This window comes from Ictidomys tridecemlineatus, chromosome 3 (assembly GCF_052094955.1).
Source record: "Ictidomys tridecemlineatus isolate mIctTri1 chromosome 3, mIctTri1.hap1, whole genome shotgun sequence".
In the NCBI taxonomy this organism is placed as follows: Eukaryota; Metazoa; Chordata; class Mammalia; order Rodentia; family Sciuridae; genus Ictidomys; species Ictidomys tridecemlineatus.
The window spans coordinates 11,764,157-11,791,072 of NC_135479.1; the positions used below are offsets into that span (position 1 = coordinate 11,764,157).

Sequence of the window (26,916 nt, forward strand, 5' to 3'; positions counted from 1 at the left end):
TTTGCAAGTCGGCGGGTGCGAGGGAGAGTCGAGGGGCCGCGGGCGGCAGCCGGAGCTCTGCGCGCTCCCCGCCCCGCGCATCACGGTCGACGCCCAGGCTGGGCGGGCCAGGCTGGCTGGCTAACTTGGGGCTTTCCCTCTTCTCTCCCGTTTGTGTTGTGGTGGTAGATCCACCCAGGGTCCAGGATGACGATCCGACACCAGGGCCAGCAGTACAGGCCGAGGATGGCATTTCTCCAAAAGGTAACCCGGTGCCCACACCTGGGCCCTGGCAGGTGGGCGGGGTCCGAGTCTGGGGAGAGTCCGAGGATGAGCTGGGCAGGAGTGGCGGGGCATCCCTTTGGGGCGGTTCGCGCCGCTAGATGGTATGAGATGACTTATCTGCTTTGTGTGTTGCTCTTAAAGACTATAATAATGAGGGTTTCGTGGAAAGTGTTTGTAGTGGAGAATCTGGAGCCAGCTAGGATGGTCTGCCGGAGGCTGGAGACAACCTGTTACTCGGAGAGGAGGCTGTGAGGTTTGACACAACCTGCCGGTATTGTTGTAAGAGATCCGGATGATAAATCAACATTTCTTTTGGCCATGTTTTTCTGATCCTGATACTGCAGGATTATAAAATAAGTATGTTTGTGCGTATACACAGACGATGAAAATGATGTGATCCGTAGGATCAAGGCCACCCTGTTTACAATGTGCAGAGAGCCCTCATTTGTGGATGGGCACTTGAATCTCCCTCTGACAGTGGCTGGCAGCAACATCAGAACCTTGTCCCGTCTGTTGTAAATGCTTTCTCAGACCAAGTGACCGGGCACAGGGTGTCCATTCTGGATGGACACGGAGGGTGGTGGTGGTGGTGGTGGTGGAGAGCACTTGGAGAGTGATGTGTTTGGGGATGAAGTGGTTCGTTTTGTTCTGGGCTTTTGAGATAGCGAGTGTGGGAAGAGATCGACAGAGGATTAGGTCCCAGGTCACCGTCTGCCCTTCTGAAGCGCAGCCACTTTTCCCCGTATGGTGTCCATCCTCTTAGGCTTATCCTGTTGAGTAGAATTAGCTGAATGCTTTTGACAAGCTGGGCCCTGCCCTGAGCCCCAGGAGCTAAGCAAATTGGCGTAGTCAGTGACCAACCGTTTCGATTTGCTAAATGTGTCAAAGCCTGGACAATCCTGGGCACACCAGGACAGTTGTCACGCTCTGTCCACTGAGAGTGGCAGAATGTTGTCCTGCCGGAAAAGAACCAAAAAGCCAGTATCACAGATGCCAGTTCCTCAAAGCCAAAGAAACTGCCCAAGTCTAGTGTCTGAGAGCCCGACACCATCTTCTGGGTTTTATCCCTGGACTGCTTTCTTCTCCCACGCAGGGCAGCTCTGACTTGGGGACTCAGAGAATAATTTTCCAGAGATGTTCAGCTTGCTTTTATTGAATCTCGGGCATTCTTTTCCATCAAGATGGAAGAGAATCTAGTAGATTCTTCTCTCTTTACCTGGTGTCTTGCTTTCAGCTTCACCCCAGCCTCCCCTCCCACTTCAGTCCCCCTCACCTCCACCCCAGCCTCCCCTCCTCCACCCTAGTCTTCTTGCTCCACCCTGGCTCTCACCCCACTTTTCTCACCCCTTCCCACTCGATGTACCCCTCCTCCATGGCATTCTTCATACAACCACTGTTTTCCTTTCCCAAACCTACGATGACCTCCTTCACCCAAAACCCTCAGTGGCTTCCCACGCTCAGGATTCCATCCACCCTTCTCAGTGTGGCCACTCATGACGCTGCTCTTGCCCCCTGCTCCAGCCTGTCTCTCCAGCTTTCCCTCCCCCTGCCCTCCACCTCCAGGAGTGGAAGACCAGGAGAGTTTAGGATGCTTCTCAGGGGCTCTTGACTCGGTGACTTCCCCTGCTCTCTGGGAGTCTGTCCCATGCCCCTTCATGTACCAGCCTCCTCTAAGTCCTATCTCCCCTCTGCCAACCTCCCTCTCCCTGCTCTGCCAACCTCCCTCTCCTCCTCTTCTCATGCCCCACTCCCAGGCACTCCTCGGTGAAGATGGGTTCTGTTGACCCTTCAGCAGAGTGACCTTCTTTGTGCCTACAGACCCTGCCCCACCTCCAGTATATTTTTTTTTTCTTTGCCTCATGCCATCAACAACCCTGTCTGCTGCGTATTCTGAGTCCCTTGATCACGTCACAGATTTCCTAAAGAGAGAGCAGGGCAAAAGGCTGCAAGACAGGTGTCGGGAGCCTGTGCCAGGGGATTCTTAGCCATGCACCAGCCTGGGCACCCCAGGACAGTTGTCACACTCTGTCCACCTTCTGGAGGTGACGTCTAGCCTTCTGGAGAAGCCTGAAATGTGCCCCGGGTGCAGGTGTCATTCTCCACCGGTTCAAAGCCTGTGCATGTTCCTGGCAGAGGACTCACGTTCCTCCTCTCATCTGTTCCGTCAGACGGTGGGGAGGGTCACTGTTCTATGGAGCAAGAAGTTGACACTTGGAGAAGTTAAGCCACTTGCCAGTCATACAGTCACAAAGTGATGGAACCAGGAAAAAATACAGGACTGGCCACCACCTGTCCCCAAAGCGATACAGTGCTGTGAAATTCCCCATGATGTGGGACAGAGTGTGGTGTCTGTGGGAAGACCTGGCTCAGTGTGTCTGGGGGACACAGAGCTGAGAATTGAAGAACACATAGGAGGGTGTTCCAAGCAGAGAGAGGGAAGGATGTTCCAGGAGAGGGAACAGCATGGGCTGAGGCAAGGAGGCTCGGGAAATCCTGTGGGTCTGAGGATGGGTTGTTCTGTAATGGATGGAGTTTGGAGGGGAGGGGAGAGGAGTGTGGAAAGGTAGGTGAGACAGAGGGGACCACAGTGCCCTTGGAAACTTTTGAGTGTGGTTTGCTTTTTGACAGATTTGCAAACTAAGAAGACCCCTGGTGTGAATAAGAGGATGGAAGGGATGTCTTCTTTTTTTCCTGAGCTAGGAGAGTTCACTCCAGGTCTCCTGTGCCTCCCCCAACTCCAGCTACCCGGGACATGGCGGTGTCTCACACTGGGGAGAGCAGAGCTGGTCAAGGGCCCTTCCCTCTGCGACTCCTAAGGCTCTTGCATTGTGTGCTCACCTCAAGCTCCATGCGGGGGAGACTGCCCCTCAGCCCAGACGCTGCCCACCTGTGATGCCTGGGCTGGTTTAGGATGTGGTGGGAAGAGATGGAGGGCCAGCCTGCCCAGGAGCTTTGTTGGGGTTTAACTGAGGACACACAGGGGACTGATGACACAGCTGAGTGGACTCTTGTGGCTCCAGCACCGTGGGCTTTAGTTCTGGTGCTGGACCATGTCCCAGCGGGTTCCAGTTACCGGGATTCACTATGGGACTGACTTTTTTTGGAGAAAGAAGCCTAGTGAGATGATTTGAATTTCCTGTGTGGCTCCATTTCTCTCCTCCTCCTCCTCCTCCTCCTCTTCTTTTTGCTTGGGAAGGAGGAATACTGAATATTTTGCTGAAGAGGAACACTGACCACCTGGGAAGAAAGTGGTATCCCTTGCTTGTATCATTCCTCCATTCAGTGCAGATAATGGAGCACTGACGTCCCAGTGTTGAGGATACCAAGGAGGTTAGAGTCTCTGGAGACAGGCAGATGTGTAAATTAGGAGAAAAACACGTTCCATGCACCATGGCAAACATTGAGGGAGGCTCCACCAAGGGGTAGAGGTCAGCTCCACCTGGGGAGTGGGGTGGGAATCAGGGCAGGTTTCTCGGGGGGACCTGCAGCAGAGTTGAGTTATGAAAAACGAGCCTTTTGTTTTTGGCAGGAGAATGGGAAGACGAGTGACATTTTAGACAGGTACAAAACACAAATGTGTGAAATAGTCTGGTCGTTTTGGAGGCTGCTCAGCGGTCAGGAGTGCTGACCCAGAGAGGGCAGAAGAAGTGTTTGGGTTTGGGACAGCAGGGCTGGTAGGTGAGAAGGGCCCAGAACTGAAGGGCTTCTTATGACATGCTGAGGATTTGATGCTCTCTGTGCTTAACAAGAAGCTCTCTGATGTCAACCAGGGATGGATATGATGAGGTGATTCACATCCGAGAAGGATGATTCTGATGAGACAGTGTGAGGCTTTCCAACTCTGGATGTACCTTTAAAAATGTCAATATCAAGTCACTTAGAGTTTCAGATTACGCTGGCCTGGCCTGGGGTGGGGCTCAAGCAATTTTTTTTTTTTTTTTGTATTGGAGATGAACCCGGGGCGCTTTACAACTGAGTTACCCCCCAGCTCTTTTTATTATTATTATTATTATTTTTTGAGACAGATTCTTGTCCAGTTGCTTAGGGCCTCAATATCAGACTTGCTGATCTGATCTTGAACTTACAATCCTCCTGTTTCAGCCTCCTGAGTTGCTGGGATTCCAGGTATGCCCCGCTGCACCCGGCGAGCCTTGGTCTTTGAAAGAAAGCTTCCCAGGCGGTTTGGAGTGCAGCACCGATGACATTCCTTGAGGACATTGGGCAATGTGTAGATGCACTGGGGGATTATTACAACTGGGGCTTTTATTGGCATCTAGTGGGTAGAGACCAGAGATGTCAACATCCAACAATGCACGGAACGGCCCCTAAGCAAAAAGTGATCCTGCTGAAAATGTTGGTGGGGCTGTGGTTGAGGGCCCCTGGGCCAGGGGACACACGGGAGGCTGGAGGCAGGTGCCAGTGAAGAGCCAGAACTTGACGGTCCAGGAGCGGGTTAGCAGACATTCATGAGGCCGGATTTAATGGGCAGGAAAGAGATGTGTGACATATAAAAGCACAGTCCCTGGAAGTCACCCATCACTGTTGGTGGCTGGGGTCATCACACAGGGGCCACGGCGTGGTGCAGGCTGGGGTGGGCTGGCCACTGACTCCTTGTGGCTGGGCTTATTAGAAAGAGCTCACCCTCCCGTGAGAACAACAGCTGTTGTGAGGTCACCTCCCCCACCTCGATGTGGGGAAGTCATGATTATTACTGTTCCCCTGGGAACCTTCTCCAGCTTAAAGGAAAATTCCAGCCCCTGAGATCTTCTGCGGTGAGTGACAGCTTCTTAACTCGTGGAGCAGCGTGGGCCTGGTGGGTGGGCTGTCAAAGCCAGCGTTTCTGATCCCTTCACGATGTCAGGGTCCCAGGCACACCTGCAGTCACGCATCCCAGAGAAGAACTGTGGGGCCGATATCTCCCCCTCCACCCCCCACCCCCAATGCAGGGCCCGACGGGGCTCGGTGGTAGTCTGATTGTGTGGCATTTATGTGTTGCCTGGGAACACGAAAGGAGCTGATTCTTCATCTCGTGAGGAGCTGGGAGCTGATGTGGCTTGGAAGAGGGGCACTGATGTTCAAGGGCGGGGATGGCCGTGGCTTGCTCTCATCTCCAGAGGGTCATAGGAGGCTGGTAGGAAAGTTTGCAGCAGTTTGGAGAAGAAAGGCAAGGCTTTTCTGAACAACATGGGAAGCAACTGAGTCTGTCTTCTCTGTGGGGAAGGGATTTTTCTGATTCAGGATAGAAAAGAGTCTGTATGAGTCAGCTCAGGTTGCCATAACAAAGCACCACAGGCTGGGTGGCTTAAACAACAGAAATTTATTTTTTTTCACAGTTCTGAAGGCTGGAAGTCTGAGAGCAAGTTGTGGTAGGGTTGTTTTAATCTGAGGACTCTCTCCTTGGCCTGTTTTCTCTGAGTCTTCATGTCATCTTTCCTGCTAGTGCCTTCCAAACCTATATAGGATTAGGGCCGTCCACATGACCTCATTTCACCTTAAAGACCCTTTTCCCCCAAACGATCACATTCTGAGGTACTGGGGTTAAGGATTTCACAATATGAACTTGAGGGGGCTGGGGGCGGTCACAATTCAGTGTATGACAGCATCTCTCAGTGCCATGAGTTAGAATCCTGCCATTTCCTGCTCAGGTGGTTGAAGAGACCACTCACAAGAATTTGCATCAAGAAAAGTCTGAAGAACATCGATTGGAAACTCAGCATGCTGAACTCCCTCAAAACGTTCCCAAGGTCCATGTGAGGCCCTCTCCCACACAGCTCCTCCTTTCTGTGAAGGGTGACACACCTGCTGGAAAGAAATCTGACTCCTCTCATTGTGTTTTTAAAATAACTCTCATTATTCCGCCTCTGAAAGTTATTTCCGAACCCTTTATAATAATTTTTTTTTTAAATGCAAAGACAAAGAATCAACTCTGACTTTTGAGAATCTCAGGTTTCTAACTTCCAAGATGGGATTCCACATGGGCCCCCTATTTCCACAAAATGCTGTTGTTTCAGCTCATAAAAATATTTAAAATGAATACAGCCTTTCTTCTAGCAGCTAATATGAGAGAGGGGAGTCTTGAAGTTTGACATTAGAAAATCCAGGAATTCTTGGAATACCACATAAATCCAAGATGCATCGTTGGCTAAGAACTCGGAGAAGAGTCCCTTCCACAGCCCTCAGATTTATATGGGCTTTCAGTCCACTATCTCCCCTGGCCATCCCCAGGGGCAGCAGCAGCCTCCCAGCCGCTCTGCAGCACCCGCCTGTCTCTTTGCTTCTCTGTCTCCTGCCACCCCTCATGTCTGACCCATGGCTGGAGACTCGGACAAGCTCTGACCTTGCAGAAGGCTAAGGGCTATAAGTTCCAGTGGATCTGAAATGAACATCCTCCATTCTAGACAATTCCGTGAGCCAGGACAGCCTGCAGATGAAGCCTGCGGTCTGTCTTGCTCAGGGAGTCCCTGATGCTGCTTGGGTCTTGCTGGCTGGCTGAGTCACTCTGTGCCTGGGAGCGGTCTTGATCGTGACCTGATCTCAGCCCATTTCTTAGAGATTTGGGTTCAAAAGCAAATGCTGGTTCTGCGTCAGAGACGGAACTAGTAAATCCCACCCCTCAGCCTTGAGCTGGGACCTTGTCCCACACTCCTGGAAAGGCAAGAAGCCTTCCAGGTGCAGGAAGGAGTAGACTGTAGAGGGAAGAGCAAAGGCACAGGGAGAGTGTTTGCAATTCAGGGCTTCCTGGAATGACCTTTACCTTGCATACAGCTGGGTCAGTCTCTCTTTTTTTAATTTTAATTTCAATTTCATTTTATTGTGGTAAGACCACTTAGCAGGAGATCTACCCTTTTAATAAATTTTAAATGTACAGTACAGCATTATTAACTACAAGTATTATATTGTACAGCAGATTTCTAGAACTTATTTGTCATAACTGAAATTTTTATATCCATTGATCAGCAAGTTCTCATTCCCTTTCCCACCAGCCCCTGGAAAACACCATTCTGGGAATTTGCCTGTTTTTAAGGACCTCAGAAAGTTGGATCGGGAGGCATTTGTCCTCTAGTCTGGCTCATTTCGTGAACTGTGATGACCCACAGTTCATGCATATTGTGGATGGCAGAATTTTCTTCCTATGTGTCTCTAAGTTATCTTTGTCCATTTGTCTGCAGGCACGTAGGTGGCTTCCACACCTCAGCTTTTGCAGTGAACACGGAGGGCAGACCCTTCTTCTAGTCCTGATTTCAGTTCTTTGGGATCTCTATGCCCAGAGGCAGGACTGTTGAATCTTTTTCTGTTATTTTGGGGGTGTATCCAAACCACTTCCCACAGTGGTGACATCAGTTTCCCTCCCACCCACCGTGTGCAAGGATTCCCAATCCACCCTTTCACCTGAAGCTCAGGCCTCTCCATGCCACCCGCCCTTGGAGGACACCACACCATCCTCCTCTCCTGACTGTTACGCCCATCAGTGCCTTCTTTATTTCTTGGTGTATAATTTAGTCTGTGGTTGGAATCTCATAAATACTTACTTCATGCATAGCTTGGTCCTAAATGCTTTAAATGCTTAATTTCATTTAATCTTAACAACATCCCTCTGATAATATAGGTGCTATTGCAATCTCTATTCTACACGAATGAGTCTTAGTGGAATTTACCTAAGGCCTCTAGCATCTTAACTGGGGCAGGGATTTGAACTGAGCTCTCTCTGAATCCCAGACTCTTTGCTTTTATATTTGTCAATTTTTTATTCTCAAGACAGGGTCTCCTTATGTTGTTCAGGCTGGTCTCAAACTCCTGGGCTTAAGCGATCTTCCATCTCAGCCTCCCGAGTGCTGAGTCTGTAGATGTGCACCACGGTGCCTGCCCTCTTGATTTTCACATACTCGTCTCTGCAACTCCCCAAGGACTGGGAGTATGCCTTTTACCTTGCTGTATCCCCTACAGTGCAGGGGCGCGGCGTAGGTGCTCAAGAAGTACCTGGTTTTGTTTGAGTAGCAGAATCGGGTTTTTATTCCTGGACATCTGAACACAGCGGTGCATGCAAAGTTTAAAAAATGCATTAATCGTATGAATGCTGCTGATGTTTTCTTTTGAAATGGGATCTTGCTAAGTTGCCCAGGCTGGCCTCAAAGTGGTAATCCCCCTGCCTCAGCCTCCTGGGTAGCTGGGATTACAGTGCTCAGTGTGCTACTATTAATGGTGATAACAACTAACATGTGTGTCTCCTTATGAAGCATACATTTTTATGCTTATACAAGTTGAGCATCTTTAGCGGGAAAATGAGAAATCTCGAATGCTTCGGATTCTGAAACATTTTGAGCATGAACATGATCGATACCACAAGTGGAACAGTCCACGTCGAAACTTGTTTTGTGTACAAAATTATTAAAATACTATATAAAATCACCTTCTAGTATTTGCACAGGGTGTATATGTACACCATAAATACAACTATATATATATGAGGGGTAAATGAAACCTAAGTGTATTTACTTGGATCCTACCCCTAAAACATTGCAGTATGTGCAAATATTCTGAACCCCTTCCCCCCCAAAAAAAAGAAATATGAAATCCTAAACACTTCTGGTCCCAGTGTTTGGATAAGAGATATTCAATTTATCTTTATACATATGTGATATATATTTCTTCTTATAAAATGTTCTTGAGCAGTTACTTATTTAGATTCCATGAGATTACAAAATCACATCTGTTGGTGGGATACGTACTATCTTGGTCCCTATTTTTATGACGGAGGAAGGAGATTCAGAGAGGTCACTGTGTTGCCCCAAATCCTTCAGTTGGGAGAGAAAGAAACTCCACAGGGGATGTGGGACCCTGGGGTTCACCTTCGAATGGTAAAAGGCCCTTCCTGAAGTTCATTGTCATGGGCTGTAGGGGGTTGGGGTGCTATTTCCTTAAATGAAAGGAGAAAAATGAGGACATCACCAAGTCAGTTAAATTGAGGGGAAGCAGGTCAGTTGGGGCGCTCTTTTTCTTTGGGCACCGGCTAGGGTGTGGACAGGCTGGTCTGAGGTGCAGCCCTCCCTGAGGATCTGTCCAGCTGAGCGCTGGGCCAGGGGCCGGAGGAGGTTTCTTGCTGGTGCCTGCTCTGAGCCCCTGCTCCTGCTGGGACACCCACCCTCCTTTCTAATTTCTGCTGCCTACGTCCTGCTCACCTTTTTAAGGTCCTCTTTGGGAGCTCTGCTGATATCGTGAACTGGCCTTCTTCACTGTGCCCCTGAGCTGCCCTGTCGTCCTGTGTGGTAGCCCCCTTATCCATGGTTTGACTTTATTGGTTGTTTCCCTGGTTCTAGGGACTGAACTCCAGAGGTTTCACTTCATTCCATGTGATATGCACAATCAACCCTGGCCTGAGAGAACCAAATGGAAAATTCCTATTTGGAGAGAAGAGACGGGGAGGGCATTCACATGGCTGTTACTATATTGTTAGAGTCGTTCTATTTTATCATTAGTCATTATTAATCTCTAATGAGCCTAATTCATACACTAAGCTTAGCCACAGCTGGGTTTGCATGGGGAAAACCATAGTAAACATGGGGTGCACGATGCTGAGGACAATCAGAGCTGTCCTGTGGCCGTCTTCCTGAAGTTCAGTCTTCCTTGGAAGAATTTATCGATTTTCTTTGGCCTCCACACTCTCTTGGATGTTTATGACTCTGTAATTCATAGCTCTGACCCTTGTCCTTCTCAGCTTGGGGCAGCCATTTCCAGTCCCTTGCCGGACACTGTGGGTGTCTCAGGGCCCCTTCACAGGTCACATACCAAAGCTGCAGCCTGTGCTTCCAGAAGGTGCTCCTCCCCCGCCCCCACCTTTCATTGTTTGCCTTGCTGGGGTAGAACCCAGAGCCCGCTCGTGCTAGGCGGGTGCTAGGCGGGTGCTAGGCGGGTGATCTACAGCTGAGCCACACCCGCCCGTCCTTCTTTTGCATTTTCTATTTTGCTCACTGGTAACTCTGGTTCTATAGGTCACGACCTTGGCATTGTTCTCTGCCCTTTCACTGAACTACGGGATTCCTGGCAAGTGCAGATGACGCTCGCTTCCTGAGGGCTCTGAGAGTCTTGCCTCCTTCCATCTTCTCGCTGCTGTTTTCACGTACTTATTAATTCATGCATTGACTGTTGATGGAGTACCCTGTGTGTGCCAGGCACTCTCCCAGGCACTTGGAACACAGGAGCAAGCAACCACAGGCTAATGACAGGTGCTTACAGAGCTTACTTTCCAAGAGCCAGGGGACACACACGACAAGCCATTTAATAAACAGGCAAGTCACTCTGCAAGTTCGATAGGGAGTTCTATAGAAGTAAGCAGGGGATCAAGAGAGCCAACCATGGAGTGCAGGGTTGCAGCTCTGAGTTGGATCGTTGGCATGGGTCTCCTGGGGACCTCAGAGGAGAAGGAAGTGAGACCGTGAGATAAGTGGATCTTTTTGGAAGACGGGTCCAGGCAGAGGGAATAGCTAGAGCAAAGGCCCTGTGGCAACATGTTTGATATTGTTGGGAGCAGCAGGGGGACCAATATGGAGGGAGCCTGTGGGGAGTGGTAAGACAAGAATCAGAAGAAGGGAGATCCCAACCATGTAGACCAGCAGAGTGACCTTGTCATTCACTCCAGGAGAAATGGCTGTGGCAGAGAATGGCCAAGCAGAGGGGGTCCAGGAATTATCCGAATTGGCCTGGAAGCCTCATCTGGTTGCCTTGCTAAGAAGAAGCCAAGTGGCAGGCGGCAGGGGTGGAAGCCCAGCAGTCTACGCCTGGACCATGCGGTGACTTTGAACGGGTCTCCCCACCGTCTTCCCATCTCAGTGTTCTTCTCTCTGTCACGGTCACATCTCCAAAATGCTCTCTGGCAATGGCCGCTTGAATAAAACCCACACCTGGGGGTGGCATGCGAGGCCCACTATGATCTGCCCTCTGTCTGTTCTCTGTCCCTCTTGCTCATGGGACACTGTCTTCCTCCGTGCCCTCACAGTGATGTTCTCTCACTTTCTCTCCAGCCAAAGCCTTTGGTGTGAAGGCCCATCTGCTCTTAAACGCCTCCCAGAATCTCCATGTCAGGAGGAATCTCTCCGGGCCTCCCAGCCGGGGAGGTGTCTGCGTCTGTGGGTGGTGGCATCCAAGCGGCCCGACGCCCTCGAGGTTCCTGTGCCAGATGGGACGCCCCAGCGTCCTCCTTTGTGTCTTTGGATCCTGCTCAATGCCATGCAAAGCCTCTGAAATGACTTCTCTTGCTCTGTCTTGCAGATTGAAGCGCTCGTGAAGGACATGCAGAACCCAGAGACGGGGGTCAAGATGCAGAACCAGAGGGTCCTGGTCACCAGTGTCCCTCACGCCATGACAGGTGATGTAACTCGTGGCCTACTCTTGGCCTGGAATAGACCCCCACAAAGGGGTTGGCAAACTTGGTCCCACAGGCCCCATGTGGCCCACAGTTGTATTTGTAAATAAAGTTTTATTGAAACGCACCCATGTCCATGCACCTAGGCATTGTCTACAGCCACTTCCACCCCACACTGGGGGAGTTAAAATATCCAGCCACACGGAGGCTGCGTCAGGAGCCACAGAGCTGAAATACTTACTCGCTCACTCTTTACAGAATAAGTTTTCTGATTCCTACAGTACAGTTTTCCTCCGCTGAAGGGTTAGAAAAGAAAGAGAAAAGGACCCAGGGGGTCACTTGAAGCCATTTCTCCCAGAAGGTCATCACAGAAGGCCTCATGTCCGGTTTATGTTTTCTTGCTGTTTGTTTTATTTTAATGAAATCAGCAGGAAAACAAAGTGCTGTTTGGCAGGAAAAAAAACAATGGCTTTTGCCTTGCTCCACCCTTCCCCACCTTCTAATTCACACCTGGGCCTTCTGAGGTCCCCACAGGGATGGAGCTGCTGTCTCCTCCTTGTGTGTGAGTCCAGGGGCCTGCAGAGCATCACTGGGGGATATTGGCAGGAGGGAGGGCTGGACCGACAGAAGAATGCCTCTCGGGTGTTGTGTTACCTGTGCATCTTGATGACCTTGGCTTTGCAGGGACGAGTATGTGTCCCACGAGTATGTGCCTGATGAAGCAGAGGGTGCTCCAGACACAAGCCCAGGACTCGCCACTGTGCCGTGCTCAATGTGAGCTCGCCCTCGGGCCCCACCTGTCACCTGGCCACGCACTTTTGCACTTTTCACTGGGGTGCCCTAGTCTTGCTTCCCCTTTCTGATTGCTTGGAAGAAGGGGTGCCCCTACCAGCAATGTGTCACTCAGGTTTTCTTGAGTGCAAGCAACCAAAGATGGAAGCCAGCCTTGTTGAGGGGAAAGGGGGATGAGTGGAATGCCACAAGGCAGCTCAGGGAGGAGAGGAAATATGTGGGAAAGTGGGGACCAGAGCAGCCCTGTGCACCCAAAGAGCAGGGGCCAGTGGGCATGCTTTTCAGGGTATCTCTGCTCTCCCTCATCTTTAAAGGAGCAGCCGAGGCACTGGTTCTTAAAGGCATCCCTGACCCTGGCCCCTCTCTGCTTCTGGGTGTCATGAATAATTTCTGGCTTGAATTCATTAATTCTGAACTGGGGTGAGGGGACTTCGAGGAGAGGTGTCTTGTCTTGCTCCGCAGGTAATCTCAATGCTTAGCATGGCCATGTGCCTCAAGGGTGGTCCCTAAACGTTTTTCGATCGTGTCCATGGGTCCTGGTCCTCCAGGTGGTGGGGGGAACCTTTGCAAAGGGCACTGACCCAGAGTCAGGCCCGCTGAGGTCAGATCCTTCAAGTGCCCTTCTAGCTCCGCAGCCCTAGTTGGTCATCTCATTCGGAAGCGGAATGAGATGAGAGAGCGTTGGTGGGAATGAGATGAGAGAGCGCCGCGTGAGGGCCCAGCTCGTGGCACGTACTTGATGGGTGGGCCCCGTGCCGTGTCTGTTAGCACTCACAGTGAGGTCAGAGGTAGATGTGGCCACTTCCTTTCTTCATGGGACCTTGGGGACACAAAACGGTTCAGTAGCGGGTTCCCGTGTCCCTGAGTCTGTTCATGAGTGAACTTGGATTTGAGTCCGGCTCTTGGAAGCCAAAGTCCATTTTATATGCTGTAGATGTGAGTAGTTTTTTTCCCCTTCCTTATACATGGGGACTCTTGGTTTCCAGAATTGTGTAAGGCAGCCCCCTGTCGTGTTTTCCTTGTTTCTCCCGCAGGGGTAAATCCCAACGCTGTAGAAGAAGAACACGGGAAGGAGCCCTAGTCCCCCAACAGTAGCGCCAATGGCAGCAAGTGGCCATCTGGCTTCCTGGGTGGAGATGACCCTGACAGCCTGCTGTCTATCAGCACAGACTGTCGTCAGATGCTGGTGGTGCCATCACCCCGTTGGGTCTGTTTTGGGAAGCAGAGAAGAGGATGAGAGCCCCCGCTCCTTGGTGGAGAGAGCTCGCCAGTCTGCCGTTGGCGGGGTCTGCCTCTCAGGCTGCACATGGCTGTGTAGCTTAGAAGAGAGACTTGGGGGGAACAGCGACTTGGTCCAGGCCTAGGATTTTAAGTTGATTTTAGGTGAAGCTTTTGCTTGTGAACAGCCAGGCCAAGAGTCATAGGAGGGGAAGTATTGGACGCAGTAGTGGTGGTTTGTGGGCACTGAGAGAGAAAATGCCTGGCCCTTGGTGACCTAGGTTGTGCACATAAAGGAAAGAGACACAGGTGTCGGCAACCGGCCACGGTGAGGGTCGTGTTATCTGGAGATGAGCCCAGGGGACATGTGAGTGGACCACAGGGGCCTCCCCGGAGGGCTCCAGTGATGTCTCTTCCCTGCCTCGGAAGACAGAAGTGTCATTGATGACTGTCCAGCCACGAGGAGGCAAGCAGAGGGGTCCTGAGCTCTGGCTCTCTTCTTTGGTGTCTTTTATGCCAGTTCCCCTGCAGGCAGGGACCCTACGAGGCCCTTGGAAAGCGAGGAAGTTGGTTGGAAGAAGTGGCCATTGGCATCTGCAAGAAGACTTCCCAGAGCACCTTGCCTTTCCGAGATGCCGCTGCCCGCCTACAGGGAGCGCTTCTGTGGGGTCCCGTTGGTGGAACTTGGCTGCTTGCCTCGGCCTTAGATAAATCTGAGCCCTTGGTGTGCACGTCCTCTCTGGCCTCTCCCCTGCCGGCCTCTCTTCCATGCCCGTCTTCACTCTGATTTCCCCGACCAGCCCCTAAGACTTGCAGGGCCTCCTGCAAGGGCACAAATGAAGCCCACTCCACGGTCCAAAGATATAAATCCACCTGAAACCCGTTACTCAAATGGGTACCCTCCTCCCACCCTAATCAAACACCCTCACGATGACCTGAAGACGGGGTTGGAATTTAGCTTTCTGCCTTCCGGGCCTTCTGCCTGGGAGACGGGGTGTGGGGGAGCCAGCGGGGCCTTCCGCCCCCTTTTCTCTTCCCATCTTTGGTTCTGTTTTACTTCCATGTGTCTCAGCTCTATCTAGAGCCCCTCCCACAGCTGGCCTTGGGTCTGTTTTCCCAGTGTTTAGTCTTAGTTTCTCTGCTGTCTGGCTGATGAATGGAGGTCCAAGCACAAGTTTTGGTAAGGTAAAAGATAAGCACAACAACAGAGCTCTACAGGGAGTGTGTGAAGGTCGGGTTACGCTCCAGGTCTGCTGCAGTCAGATCACGATAGCCCTGAGTTGCAGGCTTCAGAGTTGCACTGGACATACAAGTGGGAGGCGGTGGTGGGGATGATCACAGCCGAGCCGGGAGGGACTGGCCAGGGGACCTCACAGAAGAGGTCATGGCTGTCCAAGGATGGGTCAGGATGCTGTGACAATGACCAGATACTTCTCTGCTTTGCAGGAGGCGATGTTCTACAGTGGATCATCCAGCGTCTCTGGATCTCCAACCTGGGTGAGGGTCCGTCCCGCGTGGGCAGTTATGGCCGACTGCGGTGCCCACTGCACCACGTAGGAAATGAAATGGAGGCTTTGCCTACCTCTAAGAAACCTGCTGGACTTGGTAGCACATGCCTGCAATCCCAGCAGCCCCTGGAGGCTGAGGCAGGAAGATTGCGAGTTCAGAGGCAGCCTCAGCAACTCAGTGAGGCCCTAAGCAACTTAGAGAGATCCTGTCTCAAAATAAAAAATAAAAAGGGCTGGGGGTATGGCTCAGTGGGTTAAACACCTGTAGGTTCAATCCCTTGTAAAATTGGAGAGACATCACTTCCATGCATAAAATAGTCAGAAGCAAAAGCATGATAATTTAGGGACAAAATAATTATTATTACATACAAAATATCGAGAGTGTGTAAATAGTGGGAAGCTGGAAAGATCTAGAACGGCTTCCCAGAATAGGTGCTGCATGCCCCTGGCCTGGAAAGAAGTGATGCTCCTGAATGGGAAAAGGAGAGTTAAGAATGTCTTCCTGGAAAGGGAGACTAGCAGGAGCAGTGGTGTCGGAATGGAATAAACAGGAAATGGAGGGATCATGTGGGGGATTGGGAGGAGTGACATCAGCTTACTCTGGAGGGTGGTGACAGGGTGGGAGTCCACTTAGCAGGTTGGCAGATTCTGCCTTATCTGGAGATAAGCAAGAGGAAGCCACAGGCAGCTTTTGAACCTGGCAGTGTGTCTGACCAGGGTACTCAAGCTGGGATGTCGGAGCAGAAAGAATCTGGGGACTAGACTTCACCCTAGAAAAAAGGCTGTTGATAAAAGAAGGCATGAAAACTGAGGGTCTGGTGTGTGTGGGAGGGAGTGGGACTTGCAGGGTGAGGGCTGGGGAACAAGTCATCCCAAACCTTCAAGGATGATATGGATGCAGGTTGGGGCCCTGGGCAGGGTGGCCTGCAGGCTGAGGGATGCATCCCTCTCTTGAGCACAAAAAGCTACCTGCTTCCACTGTTTCTGAGAAAGAACAGGAAAGTTTTCCCTTAATTGATGCAAATCCAGAAACAAGCCTTTGCTTCCAAACCAACTGAGGTGGGATGGGAATTAAAGTGAGGCGGGTAGGAGTGGAAAGATCTGGACCCGGGGTGCAGGTGAGTTGCACTTGACAGTAAACGTGGCCTCCTTCCTGTTTCCTCTTTGATTGAGGAAGTGTCCATTGGTTAGGCAGAGCCATTTGCAACCATTCATGTGATCTTTTTTAGATCCAAAGAACCTAGCGATGCTTCTCCAGGGCTTCCCCAGCCATCACCCCCAAGTCACCCGCAGCAGGCCACCTGCGGTACCAGTTAACATCTAGGTTCACTACTTCCCATCCAGACTTACTGAGCTGTCCTGGGAACAGGACCTGGGGGATCCTCTTGGCATGCTCCCCAGCTGGTGCTTGTCCATAGTCAAGTTCAGGAACCACCATTCCACTCTTTAGATTCTGCTCCTGGAATTTGCGGAGTGAGGGAGTGGGGCAATGAGCTTCTGCCTCAACCCCTGCTCCTGACATCATGTCTGAACTGCTTCTCCCCAGAGGCGCAGAACTTGGGTAACTTCATTGTCAAGTACGGCTACATTTACCCCCTGCAAGACCCCAAGAATCTCATTCTCAAGCCTGACAGCAGTCTCTACAGATTTCAGGTGAGACTTGGCCTTGACCTTGGGTGTTCATGGGGCTGAACTTATTTGAAAGATAATTGGTTGGCCTCATGTCCTCACAGTCAGGAGTGCAGAAGTGGTGGAGAGGGATAAGGTGGTTTTGTCTGAACCCAGTGTGATGAAGCATGCTTTCCCTGCCTTTTTTTTTTTTTTTTTTTTTTTTGTAGACGCCGTATTTTTGGCCCACACAGCAGTGGCCGGCTGAAGATACAGATTATGGTAAATACTTCACCCCCACTTTTGCCTTGGGGTGTGCTTGACACGTTGCTTATTTATTTTCAGCATTCTGTGACATTTGTCTTGTTGTCATCACAACCTTTAAGTCATCTGTATTGGGAGCCGCCCCCCCCCCACCCCCAGGGGCAGGGACCCGGTGGGCTGAGCACTCTCCAGCACTCTGACCTCAGCCCAGCAGCCTCCTGAAGAGAGAGGCTGCCAAGGGAGTCCTGAAATATGATGATGATGGAAAATGTCATTGTTTTCTTTTCTAGCCATCTATCTAGCCAAGAGAAATATCAAGAAGAAAGGAATTTTAGAAGAATATGAAAAGGTACAGAAGTGTTTTCAAGTAGAGTTCATTATGATTGAGTGGAATATCATTGTAAGATTTTTTTCCCCTCTTCCCCACATTACTACATTCATCTGTACCCTTATGAGCCATCCATCCACCCATCTGTCTATCCACCCACCCACCCACTCATCCATCTCCCCACCTATCCAGTCTTCCATTCACCCACCCCTTCATCCATCCATCCATCTATCCATCCACCTGCCCACCTATCTATCCATCCATCCATTCCCCCACCCCCCCATCCATTTATCCACCCACCCATGCATCCATTCATCCACCTTCCCATCCAACCATCTACACTCCCCACCCATCCACCCATCCTTCTACTCACCCATCCATTCAATCACCCATCCACCTACCTGTTCACCTCCCACCCTCCCACCCATCCGTCCAATTCATCCATCTATCTATTTGTATAGAAGCAGCTCCCTGAAGAAAAGTCTTTCCATACCAAGCTTCAATTTCTTCTCTATAATTTAGGCCTTTGCTGAATGACCATTGGGCACGCAGGGACTACCCCCTTCATTTTGCTTGTCCTGAGACAATATGACTTAATTAATTATGTATGACAAGGGACAGCCCTTGATTAGGGAATTTGAACCTGAGTTTATGATGTGAAAACAGTAGTATAAGCTTCTCAGGACAGGCGAGTCAGATTTCCCCCAGAATACATCCTAGTCCTGAAGTCGCTAACCCTTCTGGCATAGGGCAACAATCTTGCTGAGGTATAATTCTTTAGAAATATACATATATATTTTTAAAAAGGGCCAACATCATATCAATGATAAGGCTTATCTTTGTGGGTTTTCTTTTTTCATACTCCATTGTTAAATGTTGAGTTTCCATACTCTTTTCCGTCCCCAGTTTTCTCTTTCTAATCAGATTTGGGTCACATTTATTTTAAACAAAACCCAACACCACTGAGAAAAGCAAGGTCATGGTGGAAGCTTTTGAGAATCCCAACCACCCATGAAATGAGCCTCGTTGACGAGCACGGCTGAGAGGGCCGGGTCAGGCCGGCAGTGGCAGGGAGCCCCGGTCGTGTCCTCGTGGGTGGAGGGCTCTTTGCCCTGCTTCACGGGCTCACTGTTCTCATTTTGTTTCTTTTCTCTAGGAAAATTACAATTTCTTGAACAAAAAAATCAACTACAAGTGGGACTTTGTCATTATGCAGGCCAAAGAACAGTACAGGTGAGAGAAAGAGGGTCACCTCGGTCCTCTGGTTGTCTCTCCGCCCTCCTCCCTTCCTTGTTTCCTTTCATTAAGATAAACCTTTACTGGGCATTTAAGTGCCAAACACTGGGCTGAGAGAACCGGCCATGACGTGAAGCTACCGTGACATGAAGGCCACAGGGCAGGAGTTTGCAGAGCCAGCTGCAGCAGTGATATTGAACTCAGTAGCCGCATAGGCTGTATCCAGGTGAAGGACCATGAAGGTGACCATGGAGGAGAAATGGGGTGGGAGGAAGACAAACATGGAGGCTGGAGGCAGGAAAGCACCCGCTGCAAGCAGTTCCGTGGCGTGGAGAGGGCGGGGCATGGAGAGGGCAGAAGTTGGCGAGACTCTCACTGGAGGTATTAGCAAGAGCCCATCGTGAGACGGCTTTGCGCCGAGGGCCGCCAGGAGCTGGAGAAAGATTTTAAACAGGAGTTGGGGTGTAATCAGGTTCACGTGCTGGAACCTCCAGTGGGCCCCTCAAAGGTCTAGACTTGGTGGAGCATGGTTGTCTGCAGGGCGCACCGCTGAATTCCACGCAGAGCCCAGGACTCGGACTAGCGATGAGCGCTGTTAAATGGTAGCACTGGTGCAGGCTCGCATGTGCCTCGTATCCATGTTAGAATCAGAGCTGAAAGTTCCCAGGGGGCTGTGCCTTGTCAATGACAGCCAGATGGAGATGCTGGGAACAGCAAAGGGCCGGGAGGGTGTATTGGTCAGGACGAGGTTAGGCTGCTATAACAAACAGCCCTCAACTCTTCAGGGACTAGAGCCCACAGGTCAATTTCTGTTCATGTTCATGTCCACTGTGGTTCAGCTGGGTCCCTGGAATGCCCTCCCTCAGTGCAGGACCCACTGGGAAGGGGCAGCACCCTCTGGGCCTCGTGGGTTGCTGCAGTAGGAGAGCGAGCACCTGTGCAGATCAAAGTGACACCTGTTTCTAGTGCTCACCATTCAGTCAGCAAAACAGCTCAGATGATTTTGCTCAAATTCAGGGGCCAGAGAGCGGGGCCATACAGTTCTGCCATGGGTCTGAGAAGTGGGAGGGCCAAGGAATATCTGGTGACCGGAACTCATGATTATCCAATTGGATGGTTCTGTTTGTCCCAGACTCACTCACCTGATAGGTCTGGATCCTGGGAAGTCTAGACTTGCCATTGCCTCGTTGGCTGCATGGTAGAGACCTCATTTAATGAAACAGCCTAGGAGTCGGAACAACCATTAGCATTGTCGTATGGGAGTGCCGATCCAGGAAAAAATACACAGCCTTATGGTAGAGTGGCTTTGTTGTCCTGGGGGGCCTTCATGATAGAGCTTTCCCTACTCCTTAGACATGAACATGTCTCTACCTGGGTGCATTTGAGATAAAGCAACAGGGGGACAGCTTTCTAATCTGTCACCACTAATATTTGTTTGCAAGACTTTGGTAAGGTCTTGGTTGTTGTCTCATCTTACGTTGGTGTGGGGGAATGCATGGGGTACTCACTGTCACCCCTCGCCCCTACAAGTGGGGAAACTGAGGCTTACGGAAGTTACGATGAACTGGCTGAGGCTCTTGGTAAGGGAAGGCAGTGGCAGAGTCAGAGCTAGTAGGACTTGATTCCATCCCGTGCACCAGTTTTGCCCTCCTAGGGTTCCATACCGTCCTGCACCTCTGCTTTGAGCAGGATGGAGGATGCTCCCTGCTACTTAGAGCACCACCAGCCCTGACATAAGCCCTCCAGGGAGCTCTCATGGCTTGGAGTTATTCTCAGTGGCACGTCAGACCCACCCTGCAGGCCCTGGATAATGCTCTGCACGCCCAGATTCAAGGAGAATTTCTCCCCATCATTCATTTCTAGGTTCTCCTTCCAGGAGGCTGGCTTTCCCCACTCATCCACGGCTTAACTCGAAGTCTGCTTCTGATTTCAGATTTAGGGTCTCAGCACAGAACTGTGTGGTCCGTGTAGGTTGGCCCAGGAGGTAGGCCCTTTGTTATATAAGCTGAGCCCCCTCTTCTGAGTTCCAGACTCAGCATCCAGCTGCCTACTCAAGATCCTCATGATTGTCCGTCCTCAAACCCAGCTTGTCCATATTTGAATGTGTCTTTATCTCACTGGGCAAACTTCTTCCTCTCCACTTCAGTATGAGGAACCTTCATCCACCCACTCCTTCCTGACGATGCCCAATGTCCAGTCCCCTGGTCCAGTTGCCTCCTCTAGCAGAATTCCTTGAGCTAAATCTGACTTCTGTCTGTCTCCACTGCTCCTACCCTGGTAGATCCAAATCACCATCAGCTGGACCATGGCAATAGCCTCCCAACTGGCTTCTTGGCTCCTATCTTGATCCACCCCTTCCACACAATTTTTGATGCTGGAGATGCAACCGAGGGCCTCACACCTACTAGGCAAGTGGCTTTGTTCACCGAGCTGCACCTCCAGCCCTGTTCTGATTCTTGAAACCCAGATGGGATCATGTCATTTGACCTGTCCTCTGAGCCGTCAGAGAGAATGCTCACTTCAAATCTCTCTTCCTTAAAGAGGCCTTTCTGGTTAGCTGTTCCTCAGCTTATGCTAAACCTAGCAGCCAAAACCTGCAACATTTATTTTATTGTCTCTCATGATTTCCATAGGTCAGGAATTCAGGAAGGACATTAATGGTTTGTTCAGAGCTGGGGTCTAGCTGGCATTCTTTGCTCTTGTTTGATAGCCTCTGGCCTCTCTGTGTGGTCATTTGAGCTTCTCACAGCAGGGCAGCATCAGGGCAGTGGATTGCTTACAGGTGGTGGAAGCTTCCAGAACCTGTAGTCCAGTGAGGAGGGTGGCAGCTGTCCCATCTTTGGTGGTCCAGCCTCAGAAATTACCCAGCACCATGCCTGACATATATTGGTTAGAACCATCACAAAGCCCACCTGGTTTCAAGGGGAGGGAAAATAGACCCTTTTGTCATTGGAAGGAGTATCAAAAAATTGAAGACATATTTTAAAAAATATCACAGAGACCATCCCGGATTCTACATTTTATTACCTGAATGTTGTTTCCCTGTAGCATATCATGCAACTTGCAATCTTATGTTTATTTCTTTACCATTTGTGTAGTGTTTAGATCAGAAGCTACACAAAAGCTGAGACTTTTGTCTGGCTCACCAGCATTCTCCCAGAGCTTGAAACATAGAGGGAGATCAACAAATCCATGAATGAATGAATGAATGAATGAATGAATGATTAAGCAAATGCTTTTGCTAAAGAAAAATCACAATATGACCGACTCAAATAATCCTGAGTTTACAGCCTCTCTTGGATTCCATCTATCTCCTCCCTCTTCCATGAATATCAATCACAGAGAAGCAGATGAGCAAAGCCAGACAGGACCACGAGTGTGAATTAGAGACGGACTGTTTCCAGGGCCGTCCAGCATCACGGAAACCCCGCCGTGCCGCAGGCTGTGTGTGGCCATCCTCCCAAGGATACCAGCTAGTTAACCTGGTAGAAGATCCAGTTAGGTTGTCAAGGGGAAGTGGGGAGAGACACTGTTTATATTTAATTTCCAGAAGAGGTTGGCAAAACAGCCCGCTGGAGTGGCGCTGCTCACCCATCTGGTCTCTGGATGTTATTGTGTTGTTCACAGAACATTAACGGGGAAATAAATCTGCAGACTCCATGGTGGAGCGGGCCTGTGCGTCATCTCATGTCGCCTGGGAAAACAAGCCGTAATGAATGTGAGCACAGCTCACCGCGGAAATGGGACGAGTAGGGCCGGTGGTGTGATAATTGGAGCTCCTTTGCTCCTGACAGAGGAAAGCCCAGCGTCCCTACCTCTCCATAATGGGAAAGGAGGGTGCTGAGAGAGGAGAGGGGAATGACCAGCCTTTCCCATGCCCAAGCTGAGTTCAGAAAAGGCCTGAACTCTTTGGAGTGATCAAAAGAACTCATCAGCAGGGGGGAAAAAAGGAGTCCTTGAGGCCTGCATCTCCCCATCGCAGGAGGCTGACAGCTTGTGCAGATGTTAACTATGCTCTTTACCGAAGCAGGGACCCAGAGCGAAGCCAGGGGGTCCAATGGTGGCCCGGATGGGCATCCCCGCCTGCTCCAGTGTGAAGCCTGTTCGATTCTAGAGCTGGTTATGGCCACACGGTCGACCTCAGCCCAGCCCAGTGCTGTCAGGGAGAGCTGGACCTGGGCCTGACTCTGGGTGCAAGTCCCATTTCTGTTACGTGCTGACCGTGTGGTCCTGGCTGGCTGTTCAACTGCTCTTTGCTTCAGTTCCTTGAATTATGAAGCCAGCAAAGGTCACTGAGAGCGTTAACCAGGATCAAACCAGTTAATATGCGTAAAAGAGGTTTGAGTGCCTGAGTGTGAAATTAGCGTTTGCTATTATCGTGGTGCATGCGAATTATTTGCACAGATTGGGTGAGCAGACCAGGACGCCAAGAACACAGACCATCATGGACTAAAAGATGCAAAGGGTTATGGCCTTAATCATGGCTTTTGGTTTCCCAGGGCTGGAAAGGAAAGGAACAAGGCCGACAGGTACGCGCTGGACTGCCAGGAGAAGGCCTACTGGCTGGTGCACCGATGCCCTGTGAGTACCGGTTCCCCCACCTCTTGCTGGGTGCCCCCCCCCCGCACTCACAGTGTTCATTGCCAGCTCCTCCCACTCTGGAGTTAGAACTGGGTCATCAGGAGGAGCTGCATAGAGTTGGGTGAGCCTCCAAGCACCACCAGGCTCAGAGAAGACATGCCCTGTGTCTGGAGGGTATGAATGTCAGGTAGCAAGGGACGTGGATGAATGTGTCTTTTGGGAGGGCTGGGTCATTTTCTTTTTTTGTTTAGGATACCACACCTTGGAAAGGAATACAAGAAGAAAGACGTAGAACACAGGTTTCAAAGCAGAAATATAAGATTCTCTGAGAATGGAAACTCTGCAGAGCCAAAGCTGTCCTGTGTGTCTCAGCTCCCTCTCCTCCTGCCTTAGATCCAGGCCCCAGCAACTGAGATGGCAGAAGAGAGAGCATTAGTGTGTGATGAGCTTCTCATCGCTTGAAGCACTTTGCTTTCCTGGCTTGGGAGCGCTTTTGCTTTTCCTGGCTTGGCGGGACAAGCTGCCCATAACCCATGTGACTTGTCCCAGCCCATCTCTGGGAAATGGTCACCTCACCCCCCAGCAGAGAGAAGCAGCCTCTGGCTGTGACCTGCTGGGGTTAATTCCAGTGCCTCAGTGTCTTCCTGGGTCAAGCTCAGGTGCTTCTTCTGGGAGGTGGGAGGTGGGCGATGTGGAAGAGATTCTGGAAACTCAAGAGTTGCAAACAGATATTCTCCCTCCTCCTCTTTCAGTTTCCTTGCCTGCCGCTAGGTATCAGAAGCAGAAAGTGAGCTGGGTCAGGTGGGCTGACCAAAGGAGCCCAGGGTTCTGGAGACCAGGACACCAAGGACATGCTCCTCACTGGTAGCTTAGGAGTGAGATTGTTGCAATGGAAAATGTGCCACTAGCTTGGCAAGGTGCCCCCCATGTCCAGTGGCACCATGATGGAGGGAGCCCTCCTCTGCACCAGGTGGAGCATGATTTCCACTGTATATTCAGAGACTTTGTGATGTAAGATTGCCAGTGTGACTGCATTCCTTGAAAAGGGACAGCCTGGCTGTGCATGTGATCTGCCCAGGGCCTCTCTCCTCTCCTCTGTCTCTGTACCCAGAAAGTCTGTAGGAAAGAAAGTGAATAACACATCACCTGCTTAATTCTCCTGAGTAAGCTCTCAGCCTCCCTCGGACAAATGCCTGAGCTGAGCAGTTCCTTGCAGCACAGTACAGAAGAACATAAATAGGACAGAATGTTAGATGACTCTCCCACCACGCCCCTATTTCTACCACCACGACCATGGCCGACCTCCAACTCCATCCCCTCCCCACCTTCCCCATTTCCACCACCTTGCTGACTGTCCCCACTTACCTCCCTCAACTCCCCCTCTTTCTCCACCTCACCATCACCATCAGCCCAGTTGTCATTGATGTCATTATCGCAACTGATCTGAGAAAACTCACAGTGTGTTGGGTGCTGTGCTGAGTGTTCTGCATTCGGTCTTCTTTAATCTTTGCAGCGTTATTTCCCTGTCTTACTGATAACCAGGCTGAGGCTCAGGGGTGTTGCTAATGTGCCTAGAGCTGCACAGCTCATAAGTGCCAGAGGCTCGGAACCCACACTGCTGACAGGGGATCCTCCCTCTTGGTCTGGATGCCCCTTTGCCTCTCATGACAATGTCACATGCCATGTTCGTGCGTTTTGGTGTTTCGTAACTTCCTTGGTCATGGGAATACTGCCTGGGTCGCTGCTGCTCCAAGAAGCATGGTGCCTGGGGTCACACAGGCCTGCTTTCTCTTTAATAGACCCCACTTCAGAGTGTGACTCTGAAGTGCTTGGAGCATCCTAAAACACCTAAGATGCAAACTGCTCTTCATACTCTTCATATCTGATCTCCTCCCTCAGTGCTGCTCCCCTCGGTTGAATCTGGACCAGTAGTCAAGGATGCGGCAGGACTGCATCCGGGGCTTCCCCCCTCGACTCTTCTAAAACAGGCTCCACCTCTCATTGGTCCACTGGAGGGGACAGTTTTCAGCCTGAGGAGCATCTCAGCCCAGAATGGAGCAATCCTTCTGAGGAGCCAGGGAGCCTGGAGTCTGTCAAGACTGTCTCCAGGAGTCCCAAACAAGCTTCAGTTCAGTGGGACAAAAGCCAGTCACAGCAGAGTAAGCATTTGGCTCTCTGGAGGGTGAACAGGCTTTCTGTGGACCAACTGTAGCCACCTGTTGTGGAGTGTGACGCGGCTGAGGTCAATGAACTTGTTCATTTGTTCACGAATCTGGGAAGCCCTCATTGGGCCCTGACTCTGTGCCAGGAAAGGATTGAGGTGCTGGGCACCCAAGAGCTACATCATCAAGCACCTGCTGTGTACAGTATGCAGCTGTGGGCACAGGTTGTCTCAATCACAACTGGCCGAGGTGCTGTCCGGTGGGAGGTGTCGTTACTCCATTGCTCAGATGAAGAAGTCAAGGCTGAGTTGGGTCTGCTCAGTGCTGGGTGTGCCTCCACCTCTGTGGGGTGGCAAAACCCCACAGGCTGCTCCTGGTCAAGGAGGACCCCATGTACCCTTCTCTCTCAGCTCAAGGAGCTCAAACTCCAAGTTGCCATCACACGGGTGGGTAGCCCTCTTCCAGAGATGAGACCCCAGTGCCCAGCTGGCACCGCCAGTGGTGACTGATTTAAGGGAAGGGGAAGGAAGGTCTGTTGGATGCTCCGTCGGAAACAGCATCCTTGGCAAGAGGCCAGTGGCAGACCTGGGAGACGGTGGTTGAGGAGTGTGATCCCAGTTCCCATTCGGAGCCCAAATGCCACCCGTGAGTCAGCATCCTGTTTGTAAAGAAAAAACCCTGTTTCTCTTTTGTCTTTGACTTGGATGGAGCAGAGGACGGAGATGAGCACGATGCAGAGAGGAGTGTGAATGGTTCCTGCAGCCGGTCACTCTGAGCCTTCCCTGCATCTTTGTGGTGCCACCTGGGTCTTGAAGCTAGTCTGTCACTCAGGACTGGTTTGTGGACGGAGGCTGCTTTCTGGTGGTGTGTGGCCTTAATCAAGTGGTCACCCGTGGGAATATCAAGCAAACCATCCCTTGTTTCAACCACATACCCAGACACTTGCTTTCCAGGGAAGGGGATGTCTGGCTTCCACTTTCCAGTGAGCTAAGTACTCCTTGAGGGAGAAGGCAAAGTAAAGTAAGGCAGCGCCAACATGTTGACGGTGATGATGACGAAACATTATGAAGCTATTAACCTGATGTTTTCAAAGGCCGTTCGATGACCTACAAAAATGATCCGGCAGACCATGTTGTATTGTAAAAACAGCGTGGAACACTCCATGTACTCTGGTCCTAATCTTTGAGAAATTAGCACCTACTTTGTGCATGTCCAGTCTCTGCCAGATGCTTACGAGGCGGTGGGGGTGTTTGAATTGTGAGCCAGGACAGACACGGCCTGCGACCTCGAGGAACTTACTACTGTCTGGCAGAGAGACAAAGACTAAAACTATTATATAAATGAGTGAGTAATGTACAGAACACCGTGGCAGCTCGTAGGAGGCAGGGGCCCTGCAGCAGATTGGGGTTAGGGAACACCTCTCCGTGGGAGTGACGTTCAAGGCAAGAGAAGCTTGCAGGCAGACTTCTCTAATCTTTGAACTTAAAATCCTCTCCCTGTTCCAGTTTCATCCCCTGTTTTATTTATTTTTTTATTTTTTTTGGTACTAGGGATTGAACTCAGGGGCACTCAACCACTGAGCCACACTCCCAGCACTAT

General features: G+C 50.8%; 1 protein-coding gene across 5 annotated transcripts in view; it reads left to right on the top strand.

The window, feature by feature from the left end:
- The window catches only part of Rgs9 (regulator of G protein signaling 9), a 66,601-nt gene continuing 39,685 nt past the window's right edge, over positions 1–26,916 (top strand). Inside the window, exons 1-10 of one of the 5 annotated variants that reach the window (XM_078041815.1) lie at positions 1–243; positions 10,251–10,547; positions 10,898–11,048; positions 11,527–11,623; positions 15,077–15,127; positions 16,685–16,791; positions 16,977–17,028; positions 17,301–17,359; positions 18,495–18,571; positions 23,074–23,155. In XM_078041815.1, coding sequence (XP_077897941.1) covers positions 10,408–10,547; positions 10,898–11,048; positions 11,527–11,623; positions 15,077–15,127; positions 16,685–16,791; positions 16,977–17,028; positions 17,301–17,359; positions 18,495–18,571; positions 23,074–23,155 — 816 coding nt within the window. In that variant the 5' untranslated portion in view covers positions 1–243; positions 10,251–10,407. Of the gene's footprint in view, positions 244–10,250; positions 10,548–10,897; positions 11,049–11,279; positions 11,422–11,526; positions 11,624–15,076; positions 15,128–16,684; positions 16,792–16,976; positions 17,029–17,300; positions 17,360–18,494; positions 18,572–23,073; positions 23,156–26,916 lie in introns of those variants that run through there. The other 4 variants (XM_021728426.3, XM_078041816.1, XM_040268547.2 and 1 more) reach the window with 4 other exon arrangements.